Genomic DNA, 13,104 nt, shown 5'->3' on the forward strand with positions numbered 1-13,104 from the left:
AACGACGAAATTAGGTGACAACACAACTCCATTCCCCTTTTAAGTGTACCTGCTCTCTCGGAAGTTCTGGAATATCCAAAAGGGTTCCATATATGAGGACTCGGTTTTAAGAGAGGTGTTCATTTGGCCTGTGTGAAGTGGTGCCTGTGCAGCTTACGCCTTACCCACCATGCTGCGAAGTAGCTGGATACGTGTGGACGGACTCCATCCCGCAATCGGGATAAGCTCCTGGCTCTGGGACCTCCAAGTGGCCGGCGAGCTGATGGAGGTCCATCTACACCAAACCCCCGACGTAGAAGAGGTGTGGGGTTATATTCGCTTCGTGGCTGCGGAGGCCGCCAACGCTGCCCTATTATTTAATACGTTGAGGGATACGTCGTCACCTAACCTTCACCTACGGCCCTGCGGAGAAGGGGAAGTCAGAAGGAAGGTGTTCGGAGTCCAGTTTGAAGCGCTGGACCCCCAGCGGATACAGCCCACCTTTTAACTACTTCCGGCGTGGACAGTTTCCGAAGTGTTGGCACGTCCTACCCCCCAGTAAATTCTTTTTTAATCGCTGATCTATGTTTCACGTGGGACCCGTGGAATAAGGAGCTTCCTTGCGTGTGTGTGTGTGTGTGTGTGTGTGTGTGTGTGTGTGTGTGTGTGTGTGTGTGTGTGTGTGTGTGTGTGTGTGTGCGCGTGTTTAACGACGGTGAATTATGCCCTGATTGATTCATTTTAATAATTCACTATTCTTGTAATCTATATTTCCCCATTTCACAATTTTCTGACGCACTAGAGTAATACAGATTTTTTACGATAACCATTATCGTCTCGAAGATTTTCGTAAAAATATAGCAGAAAATAACAATGCATTAATTATAATCGCTTCTCGATAGGAAGAATTAGATTGTCGCTACTGAGCATTGAATACACACCTTTCCCCCATTATGAATTAAAACATTGGCGGTGCGGAATCAAACACCTTTTAGGTACGGCTCAAACTCGACCGTACAAAACGTGCTCCATGACAAATTCGCGCAGTCGCCGTGTTGGTTTTCCACCATCTAGCCTCTATCCCGTTATCCCGTCAGCCCCTCCTCGGCTCACCCCACACCGCTCTCCTCTTTCCCTCCGTCTATGCCCCTACCAAGGGAGAGCAGAAAGAGCCCGGCATCGAAAGGACAGTCACCAGTCATCCCACGGCCCTGGACACGCCTAGAGGTTTCTTCCGGATGCCCTGGAGAGAGGTGGGGTGAGAGGATCGCCCCATCGTAGGGGTTCGCGATCGTACTCGCCTCAGCCACCCCATAGCCGTCGGTACACACGTCCGTCCTACGAACCTTCCATCCTGCCGGAGATTGAAGAGGAGGAACAAACCACGTGTGAGCCCTCGCTGCCGCTGACTCGAAAACCTCAACACCTTGGGATACTTGAATGTGGTTATAAAGTGAATTACAGTGATACAAAGCGAGTGACAATCGGCATTGACTTGAAAAACAAGTGCATCCCCCTTCATAGCGCTGAGCAAAGTTAGACGCTGCTCTGTCGTGTTGGACTATTTGGGCAGGTGTGAGTTAATGAAAAGTGAGAAACTGATAAATTCATATTTTCATAGTGATACGGTGCCGCATAGTATTCCAATAGGGAATTGTGTTTTAAAATTTAAATGCATATACGGCACAAAATCCAACATCTTGGAGGACCAGAAAGACATTAATGAACTAACTAGTGTTTACTTGGCGAAATCCTCTTGGGATGGACTGTTGGGCTATGCTGATTGCGTTAGAATACGATGGGAGGAACGGAACGCTTGGTCTTCGTTCACTCTAGGACTTGTAAGCGAATACGTTGATGCTGTTTTCAGTTCATATCACAGTGAGAGCGATAGCAAGCACGAGAGATCTTTTTGTGAATACGCTGACATTGTGAAAATCAACGTGTCAGAGATTGGAAATCCACCAAATTCCTTAAACGCGGAAGCCCTTTCGAGGGAAATTCGTGCAATCTTATCAACTCTCGAAGGAAATTATTTCATCACTGATTATGTCGCTGTGTGCTCCTCATGCTCTCATTAATGAATGGGAAATGTGATACATACATTTATTTTATTTTTATTTCATCATATTCGTGAACCTTTTAAATAAAATGATCAAATGTACCATGGCTTTCTTTCCACTATACTATTTAGAAAAACCCCGCATGCAACCTCTGGTAATAAATATTTAAAAGCTCTGTTGACAGAACTCTCTGCTTTTCCGTGTTTTGTTTACCTTCCATCACACCCAACCCCCATCCGCCCTTCGCCACTTTTCCCATACTCCTCCAACGGGAAAATAACGACCGTCTGCCTAATAGCACCTGCAAACGCGTGAGGGGCTTCCCGTCCCACAAAATTATGACGCCAAGGAGTCTGGACCCTGAGAGGTGACATGCCAACGTGTGGGTAAGGTCCGGGCGGTGCCTGAAAAAAGCGGTAAGTTACAGGGAGGACAACAAATTCCTCCCAACCACCCCCCGGCTCCAAAACCACTTAAAACACCCTCTCGGTTCCATAGAACAAGGGGAGGCGGGGGCCCTAGGACAACAAACTTTGGCCACTTAGCACAGGTGAGGTATAGGCTATGGCGACAAACAGTCTCAACCCCGCCCCCTTCTCCTCACCCCCCTCGTTTTCAAACGACGTAAGGGCCTCCTTGTCTCCCCCCACTCCTTCCCCCACCCCACAAGCGGTCAATGACCTTCCCCCACCTCCTCGTTCCAAAGACCCAATGACGTAGAGGTCAATGAACTTCCCATCCCACTCATGTTCCCAAGTGCCAGGTATACTACTCAGGGGTAATATATGGTATTTCTTTGGAAGTACCGATTCCTAGGAATGAAGATGGGGAAAGCGATTAAAAAAGGCTATTATCGCACAATAATTGCAGGACGGAGATTTAAAAAATATAGCGATTCCATGTACTAGCCTTACCCTGGAATTAAATATCAACGTCATTTGCAAGCTCCGATCTAATTGGTATCCTATACAAAGAGGTCCGCTATCCTTTATCTTCAACGAGTTACTTTTGAATGTAAATAGTTTTACTTATTTTTCCAGTTTTTACTTTACTTCGAGTTATTTTAGAATTCATCTAACAATTTGCTAATTTATTGATAGACCTACCAATTTTGTGAATGCAGGTTGATAGGATAGTTTTGTGGGCGAGGAAGAAAGCAACTATTTAATATTTAAAATAGAACAATGGGCGTACATGTGGGAGGCCCTGCCCGCCCCTCCTCTCCAAATGAGGAAAGTAAATTAAAATTTATCCACCGTAGTCTGAATTAATTTCATAAATTATATTTGAGGGCATGGTCACGACATGCAATTATTCTCCGTCGTTTATACATTATTATTATATTATAGTATTCTACCGATTAAGGTAGGTTTCCATGGAGTATTCAAGCGTTGTGGTCTGGAAGCACCCCTTTCCTTCCAGCACTGCCTTCTTTTATTCACTGTAAGGCCTACTCTCTTTCCATCTATCTAAAAAGCCTATTCTTTTCCTTCCCCTCCCTCGTTTCCCTAACATTCTACCCTCTAACTCCATTTTCAACATCCCTCCCCGCTAAGCACTAACTCCATCCATACCTTCTGTCTTCTCCGTATCTCATCTAAAAGCTGCCTCTCCTCGCCAACCATATCCAGCACTTCGTCGTTCCTTTTCCTCTCCGTCCATTTCACCCTCTCCATTCTTCTCCATACCCACATCTCGAATGCCTCCAATCTTCTCTCGTCTTCTTTCCTCAGTGTCCACGTTTCCGCACCGTAGAGAGCTACACTCCAAATCAAACTCTTCACTAACCTTTTCATTGAACTCTTACACAGCGATCCTCTCAGAAGCTCCTTCCTGTTCATGAACGCCTCCTTCGCTAATGCAATTCTCTTCCTGATGTCCTTACTACAGTATCCATTTTCCTCTAACGTACTGCCTAAATAGTTGAATTGCTCAACCTGCTCAGGTTTTTCACCACCCACCTTTATGGTACAGAAAAATTATGCCACGAAATTATGGCATGGATAGCTGATGCCAATAGGAACCAAAATTACTGATGATGATTTTACGTCGAAAGCGCACTATTTTTAAGCCAATGAAACTTTGAGCCAAGCGCTCTGATTAGCCGCGAGTTGGCCCACTTGCCGGATGCAAGAGCGGACCCAGGCAAGGGCGTACCCAGGATCATAACTGGGGGGGGGGGGAGGGGGGCGAGCCATGGTCTAGGGGGTGGCAAGCCAAGTTATGACATTAGTTTATGAGATTATTTTCTTGAAAAAATAGTTCTATTTTAGTTACATATCTTTTGCTAGCACACATCATTTTTCGTGGGTTTACAGAAAATCTGTTGAATACTTTTGTTTCAATTCAGCACTGATTTTTCTTAAAGATGTTTTGCGATTTTTGCTTCTAGGGGGGGGGGGATATGCCCCCCCTGCCCATCGCTGGGTACGCCCATGTACCCAGGATCAAAACTAGGGGAGGGGGGCAATCTATGGTCGTTCAAGCTGTAATATTTTACGTTTAGGTATGAAAAAGTTGAATAAAACCAACATTTTAAGACAATTATAAGAACGCTTTATTAGTTTTTAAAATTATTTGCTTAGAAACATTTTAGTTGCATGTCTTAAACTAATATTAAAGAAAAATTGTTGAAAAATTTCGATTCAATCCAGTATGGTTTTCCTTAAAGACTTAAGCGATTTTTGCTTATAGGGGGCAGCTGCCCCCGCGATCTCCGGCAGGCAAAACATTCGAAGTGATGAGTTGTCCAGAGCATTTGGCAACAGGGCAAACTCGCGGCCAATCGATGCGCTCTGCTCTAAGTTTCCGTGTTTCAAAAATGGTGAGTTTTTGACCCAAATATCAATAGTAATTTTTGTCCCTACTGACACCTACAGCTATCCAGGGTTAAATAAATATTGTGAACCGGAACGTCTTTCCATTGAAATAACGGACTAAAACTCCCCTTCGAAATAATGAGCCATTGAGAAGAACAGACCGCATGCAGAAAATATTAAGTAACATGAAGCTGGGAAAACTCCGCCACTCAGCTCTCCCATTGACCTTGATTTTCCTCGCTTCAATAGATAATCCATTCATGTGATTATCTTAATCCATCTTGAGCAATAGTCTTGTGACCTGCTACCGAAGATAAAATTTATAGTTCACTGTCGCTTGCTTCGGACTCCTCTTAGTATTTGACAACAAACGGTTAGCAAGAGAAAATAATAATTGAAAATGCGAAAAAATTCCGCCGAGGAAATACTATTTGTTTTAATCAAGATATCCTGATCAAGGAAGATGATCACTTGCGGAATGGTCACAATTTCAAGTGCACTTGCTGGTACTCCTTAAAGGTACTACTAAATGCCTACTCACGGTCATTTTTTTAGAAATTGATAACTGGTGGTTATAAATACTTAATATTATTCAGGAATCAATCTCTGATTACCAATTGTGTGGCGCAAATCAGTTACCAGCTATTGCAGGAGATAAAATTTACATGGATTATACTGGGATTCCCGGATAAGCTCCCTTTTTAGAGACACTGCATCAAAAGCAGATGAAAAATCCGCCTTTGCTTTAAATATCATAACTTTAAGGGTGGGTGTATCCATAGAAGCCAATTATATTATACATAATTGTGGTAGTTGGGTAATAAGTGACCACTAATTCATCGGCGTCGTTTAGTTAAGCTCTTCAAAGTCCGGCAGAAAGGATCTTGGGAGAAATATTGAGAGATAAAAAGTGGAATGGTTTAATACGTCATATCTGTCTCCATTTATCTTCGACAATAACAGTTGCGATATCATTTCAATGAATCGATGGTACGATCGAAATTTTTTCTATTAATTCTTATTGCTATATATTTTACAGGGAATTGGATACAATTATTGTGTGATTTTATTCATTTTTGTTGTTAATCTTGCGCATATTGTGAAATTTTATTGATTTATGGTTGCATATTTGTTCTGTCATTCTAAATGGTCACTAAAGACGATTGCTAATAATAAATATTTATTTTTGGGACACACTGATATTCATTTCCCCTTAACTGCAACGGGTAAGATTGGCCGTATTCAAGGAAATGATTGTGATACAACAACTGTCAAATCAGCATGTTCCTGATTATTGTCTTTTTTGCTGCTTATTGGGTGAAAAAACAATACTCAATTAGCTGAAGGAAGGCGTTATTGTGGGAATACCGCATGCGTCTGCAAGGAGTTAGCGCCACAGATTGCACCGTCCTAAGAGCTATTATTCAAGAAGTGATTTTCTGAAGGAAAGATACCCATGGACCATAGAATCGCAAATATTGCACCGATGATCAAAAAGGGAAACAGACATTACCGAGGGTTTATCGATCGATATCATTATCAACTCTCTAATCAAATGCCTCTAAAATCCGATTAATCGAAAAGACAAGTTGACGCCTTATTTCTAGAGCTCAAGTGCGCATTTGTTAAGGTAACTCACGAAAGCTATTATACATATTACAGTTATGCGGGTTAAACGAAATAAATAATAAATTGAATGCGCGACTTTTTGAGTAATCACAATCAAATAGTAGTTCTCGGCGGAATTAGCTCTGATGTAGTCAAAGTAGTTTTTTGTTGCTCTGATGTAGTTACATCCGGTGTCCCACAAGCAAGTTTAATCGCACCTTATGTTCATTTTAATTATATAAATGATCTATGCTCCTGAATTACCAGTATAATACATTAGTTTGGTGAAAATGCTGTCATCTGTCACGAAATTAGTGATACCTACCTCTGACTTTCTATCGCCGGATATAAACTACGCTCATTGGTGGTCCTGAGAGAGGGGAAAAGAGCTTAATCGGACCAACTGCACGGTAGTAAATTTCTTGCGTATGTCGTCTACTATCCCAATGCTTATGTTATAAATGATGTTAAAATTAAGGAGACAGACGAAGTAAAGTATCTGGCAGTTACGATAACTTCATATACCGATCATGGGGAATATGCGCGAGAAATATTTTGGTAGACCCCCGAAGAAGCTAAATTCTTAATTCTTGTTGTGGAAAGGTTTTTGAAAGAAAAAATGAAAGAGGTGACATTTCAGACTAGTCAGGCCACATCTTGAATATGCAGTGAGCATGCGAGGTTCAGCGCAGAAAGATTAAATCCGGGAGATTAATAAAATGCAATGGAGAGCTGCCTCATAAACGTTAAGAGCGAAAAAAAATAGTAGCACAGCTTTTAAACTAGTATGGCTGGGAGCCGATAGAGACTCGGTGGCTATGCTATAGGCTGATTGTTTGGAAATTAAGAGAAGATATCTTTCAGAGCGACATGGAGAACATCTTTAATCGCCACTGTATTTCTGGATCCGACAGAAACGATAAATAAGAAATTTTTCCGATCTAAAAGGTATAGGAATTCGTTTTCTCCCGAAAATTAAAGGAATTAAATACACTTTTGTGTTGCGGCTAGTATCCTGACACCTTCCCGCACGATGGCGGCTTGCAGGTGCGCACGTAGATGTAGAATTAATGTTTGCCTTCGAATGATTTTTAATTGAAAACACTTAGTAGTAGCAATTACATTCGTGTGAGTGATACCACTTTCCGGTGAAATACAAACTCACACATAACAGGTCTCCATCAATAGACGATTTAAATTTAGCGGCAGAGGTTACCATGATTGCCGTAGAGGACTCTGCTCAACGCTTTCGTAGCAGCGCCTCTATATGCTATTACAAGAACTACAAGAAACAGAAAATGAAATTGTGACGAACGAAATGCGTGGTTTCTCTTAAATGCCGATTTTAGATTTTTGAATTAAGATTAATAATAATTTTAGATGATGAAGTTGTGTGACACGCATTTAAACGTTCAGCCATATATGCATTGAATATAATTCTACGGATTATTTTCGTACGATTTAGTACCTTCTGGTGGCTACTGGAAGGGGTTATTGATCGTCATTCATATAAGTAGTGGTGATCAAAGTAAAGTGTAAGTGGTGGTGATGAAAAAAGTCATGTCAACAAAGAGATTTGGTGAAATGGTACGCATGTAATTACGAGGCCGATGTTACCGTGGATTCTGTAGTTTTAAATTGTGAAAGATTTCATTTATATTTTGGGAAAATACATCCATCGAACCTTGAACTATGCAGTCTCTAAAGTTCTTATTGCGGTCGTGTGAGGTGTCGAGAGAACTTTTAAAGCCTTTAGCTCTTTCGAAATGTCAATTAGCTTTAAATTTTCCACAAAAAAATGACTTCCATGTAAGTTCTCAGCTAATGGAAGTTCCGAAATGCCGTAAATGGTTGAGTTACAACAAAACAGTATGGCCTCCACAAAGTCCTGATGAAGAAAGAAGACCTGCTGTAAGTGTTTGTTTTTTTTTACCAACGTTCATTTGACATCAATTACTTTGAAAAACTCATTTCATTCTTTATATTTTCAGTACGTGTGCCACGTAAAACCCGACATTCACTATAGTCCCAAGAAAATGTGGTATGTTGCTTGTTTAGTACGTGGGATGTCAGTGGACGAAGCAGTGAAGCAGCTCAGCTTTCTTCAACAAAAAGGTGCTGCTGCTGTGAAAGAAACAATTCTGGAAGCTCAGAAGCTTGCTGTTGAAAAACATAATGTGGAATTTAAAAGCAATCTGTGGGTTGGTAAGTTGATATTCCACATCTTTCTTTAAGGCATGGGCTTCAAGGAATTCTCTATCCAAAAATATTTTTTAATTTGAATATGTCGTATCTTATCGTGGTGAAGCCATTTGTGACTCATGTGTCTAGAAGTGTGCTGACCAAACATTTGAATTAATCTTCGTGCTTCATTGCATTGTAACTATATATTATCCTTTTGTGCCATGGCACCCTTATTTATATTTTTTTTGCAATACAGACAGAGAAATTAAAAAAAATGTCAATTTTTCTGTTTTCTTTAGGCTCATTATTGTGAGAAACTTTAATTTTTGAAATATTAAAGCCCCAATTATCCTAGATGTTGCTTTTTGGCTTTATGGAGCTGTTACCAGAGACCTGTTACAAGCTGTCATTATGATGAAATATATCCCATGCCCATCTACAGAGCTGATACCCTGCCTGGAAATCTGTTGGTGGTGCTGGATGAGTTGAAAGAAATAGGCCACTATAGTACGCCCAAATAAGTGGAAATCTGGAGGGGGGTATTTTATGAATTTGTAGAAATATCAATGAAAATTCTTGAGTTTAGAGGATTATTTAACCCTAATACAGAATAAAACAAACATGTTAGTATGGCATAGCCTTATGCAAAACTTCACACTATATCTATTTACAAAACGATATGGAGAAATTACTTAGAAAATGAATTTTTTTCCTTTAATGCTACGAAAATCATTGCTGTGATAGCTTGTAACCTTAATATTGGGTAATCAGTCGTAGATTGTCCAAAATTGAAGCTGCTCATATATGTCTCTTCTAGCGTGCTTGTCGGTCGCATTTGAGTGATCAGTTTTCCCCTCAAACTTAGATTTGCTAATTTTTTCATTAATTGCATCACCATCACCTGTTAATTAGTGTAGCTACCAGGCGCATTTATTGTAATTAGTTAGCAAGCAGATCTGTATTTTCCTGTGACCTGGAGGAGGAAGAGTTTTGATACCCATAGTAATTAAAGTAAGATAAAATCGATGGCCATGTCAGTAGTGGGAGTTCTGTATCGATTCACCTCTGTTACCAACCCATAAGAGCTATTTTCATTGATTGATTTCTCCCAATCCTCGAGTACTGCTCCTTAATCTACTCCACTGCCTGTCCCTCCAACCTAATTCTTGAATGCCGTGTTAATTTCTTTATTTCAGTAGTTGGACACCGTGTTCCTCACCTCTGTAATTCTGCTGGCTCTTAAGTAATTTCTGCCCTATCATTGGTCCCACTATCTACTGGTAGGAATATTCATGATCTTTTCTTCATTTACAGTGCTTGAAATGGCAAGTTCCGATCCTGAGAAATACTCCCTTTCTTTTCACTTCACATTCCCAATCGCTCCTTTCATAATAATCACGAACTACTCCAACCGAAATTCTGTCTTTCTATCTCTCAGAGATAACTTTTTTTTACAGACTCCCTACCTCTTTCAATGTCATTTCGACTACTCACTCTTCCCTGGATCTTTCAATGCCCATCAGATCATTCAGAACGCAGCTTGAAAAGCCATCTTCTGAATCTTTTTTTTAAATATCCTTTTTGTAGTATTTTTTTTTTAACAATTCATATTTGTTAAAGCTGCATATTTTAAGTTTTCTATGCAATGCAAAGGCCGTTTCAGCTGTTTTTTAATGATTAAATAAATAAATTTTGATGTTTGAAACATTTTCCAACCAGAAGGGTGCACTGGGAAACATCCAGGTGGTTCAGGCCAAGCCTGGCTGTTACAAATGAAAAAATATATCTTTATCAATTTATTAATAGAAATTATTTCTTGGAAACCTTGTTTTCCACCAAACAGAATAGAAATATGAAAAACCCACCGTGAGCTAAGCTTTTATGTAGTATATCAAAACTGGGATTTTTTGCATTGAAAATGTATTCTCCTCCCCATCTATCACAGCCAAGCCAAAACCCTACTAAGGGCATTTGGTTGCCTTTTCTTACCTCCTTTCAGATTGTTCCTCCATCAGAAATTGGTTTATTTTATCTCAAATCATGCAGATCAGTCTGAGATGTCAGGTTACCTTTGCCAATTTGTCTTAAAATTATGAATTTAGGAGCATTATACTTATAAATAATGTTGGTAACTTTATCAAAGCTCTGGACCTTGCCAGTGAGAATTCCTGAACCTTTCCACTATGATGCATTTGGTGTAAAATGTGAAAAATTACATAATTGCTATTTACTATTGAAGTACCATCTGAGAGAACTTACATACTTGTATTTCATAGGGAAGAGGTTGCTTTTATGCTCATTTTTGTGCAACTGTCAAGAATGATAATTATCTCTTAGGAAGCAATAAGAAAATTAAAATTTTTATCCATCTTTATGAAAATGGTATAATTCAATCATACATGCTCTGATTTTGCTGGAGCCATCAACAGATTCTGGAAATTACATTTGTTTTATACGGAATATTCATTGATCAATTATAAGAGAAGAAAAATATTACAAATTTTTGTGAACTGCAATTGCTGAAGTCTTTGGTTATTAGTCTTACACTTGAACTGTGGTCGGAATCCAGGAGATCTTGTTGATGTTTTTACTTAGATCCAAATATCTCATTGAAGGGTGTCCATGTTGCTCCATGTCTTCAACAATCTCTGATCCATTCTTGAACTCATCGATTTGCTGTAAATTTAAAGCCCTTGACATTGTGTAGTCTTTGTTAGCCTTTGAATGCATTGTTCTGCTCCTATGGCCATTTAAATTTTTCATGGTGTCTGCTTTGGTAAAAGCGCATTAGAACTCAGATGAAACCACTCTCTTGTGTATAGCTTTACCTAGAACCCCCACTTAATGTCCACTGTGAGGGAGTGCACTTCATGAGACACATGAGGGCCACTTGATTGCCTGTCTCATTTCTTTAAAAGCTGGCCCTGTATAAAAACCATGTTGAATGAAAATATTCCCCTTATATCACATATCATTTAGTTGTACCTTCTGGCTAAAGCTAGATATGAATGGGTTGCTGTGCTTAGGAATCAAGTGCTCATGGGTTTAAGTGGTCATGTGATCAACATGTTTTCTAATAAATTCATACTTGTGTAGCTTTCTATGTGACTTATAACTTGGAAAATGTGTTCTCTCAGGTATGACCAACATGTAATTTATTTCAAGATAGTATTGCTCAAGCAAATTTGAATAATTATTGAAATAATGACTGCCAGGTAATGCAGCCGAGACTGAACTGGCTACAAATAAAGTTTACAGTTTTTATTTTAGAATTTGCAAAGTGGTTATTCACCATACCGTAACAAAGGTTTCCTTACTGTAAAGCTGAATACATAGTTGTTCTAATGAATCATGTGTATATTGTGAGCAATGTATGTGATTTTGTGGGACAATCATTGATTGATACCCTTATTGGAATGAATATTATAATTTCAAGTAACTCTTAAAATATGTTGAGTACAGTAGTCAACTATATCTAATAGAAAAAAGGATAAATGCATAAAGCAGTTATGTTTCTGAAGCTCCAAGTCTTACTATAGAGTGATTTGTGTTTTTCAGTATTATTATTTCAAACTTCATTAACAGATATAATTTCTTCCTTCTCCGTCTAGCGGAATCCTTTGCCACCAAGGGAAAGGTTATCAAGGGATTACGAAGGCATGCTAGAATGCGGTCCGGGGAGATAAGGTACACCTTCTGCCACTACTATGTTCAGTTGGAAGAAGGCAAACCACCAAAGAACTACTATATAAATAGCAAAGCTGAACTCAATCAGCAAGAAATGCTGGACCTGTGGCTCAAGCAGATGCGATCAAGAAAAATTACTAGTTCATTGTAACGGCCGACAATAAGTACGAGAGAGGCACGTATGCTTGTGTGAAAATATTTTCCATAATATTGGAAATTTTTATGTAGAAAATGTGTAAATAATGTGGAACTGCAATCTTTTTATATTATGAAAGTTCAAATAAATATAATCATCACAGTTCCCATTCTTTTTCCTGTAGTTTCTTCCTCTGGTATCAGTAATCAGTTCAAAAGTACATCAAATTTCTATCCCTTAATGGCATTTTTATAGTGTTTATTTTATCTATGGTTGCTTTTTATTGATATTGGATATTTTTTTAGAGTTCTCATCCAAAGTTAGCGAGTAATGTTGTAAGTTTTGGCAGGAGTCTAATGCATACATGTTTCCATTTCTTCCTTTCCCTCTGGTCAAAGCAGCAGCTTATTTTCTAACACAGTAGACTGTCGTTATTACGAAGTTCACGGGACCGAAAAACCGGAGGTCGTAATAACGAAGTTCGTAAGAACGTTTCTTTTAGGTATCTTTAGTTCATAAAGGTATGCAAGGCATTGAGAAGTGTGGTTATCCTGCCGAATGCAACGCTGCATTACAATGGTGTGTGAACTCAATTTTGTGGCGAACTGATCTAGCTGGGCGTGCGGCG

At 39.5% G+C, this 13,104-nt stretch overlaps 1 protein-coding gene across 1 annotated transcript; it reads left to right on the top strand.

Annotated features, from left to right (window-relative positions):
• The first annotated feature begins 7,780 nt into the window (after positions 1-7,780).
• On the top strand, positions 7,781-12,650 carry LOC124162538 (39S ribosomal protein L22, mitochondrial). The gene is made up of 3 exons (XM_046539112.1): positions 7,781-8,380; positions 8,461-8,674; positions 12,265-12,650. Exons 1-3 carry the CDS (start codon positions 8,162-8,164, stop codon positions 12,489-12,491), a joined length of 660 nt encoding a protein of 219 aa, XP_046395068.1. The 5' UTR covers positions 7,781-8,161; the 3' UTR covers positions 12,492-12,650.
• Positions 12,651-13,104: the final 454 nt, after the last annotated feature.

This window comes from Ischnura elegans, chromosome 7 (genome assembly GCF_921293095.1).
Source record: "Ischnura elegans chromosome 7, ioIscEleg1.1, whole genome shotgun sequence".
Taxonomy (NCBI): Eukaryota; Metazoa; Arthropoda; class Insecta; order Odonata; family Coenagrionidae; genus Ischnura; species Ischnura elegans.

Bases quoted from the DNA above. Each gene is read 5' to 3' on its own strand.
- LOC124162538 (XM_046539112.1), top strand. From the start codon at position 8,162: ATGCAGTCTCTAAAGTTCTTATTGCGGTCGTGTGAGGTGTCGAGAGAA. The intron at 8,381-8,460 runs GTAAGTGTTTGT...TTATATTTTCAG, and splicing joins ATGAAGAAAGAAGACCTGCT to TACGTGTGCCACGTAAAACC. The intron at 8,675-12,264 runs GTAAGTTGATAT...TTCTCCGTCTAG, and splicing joins TAAAAGCAATCTGTGGGTTG to CGGAATCCTTTGCCACCAAG.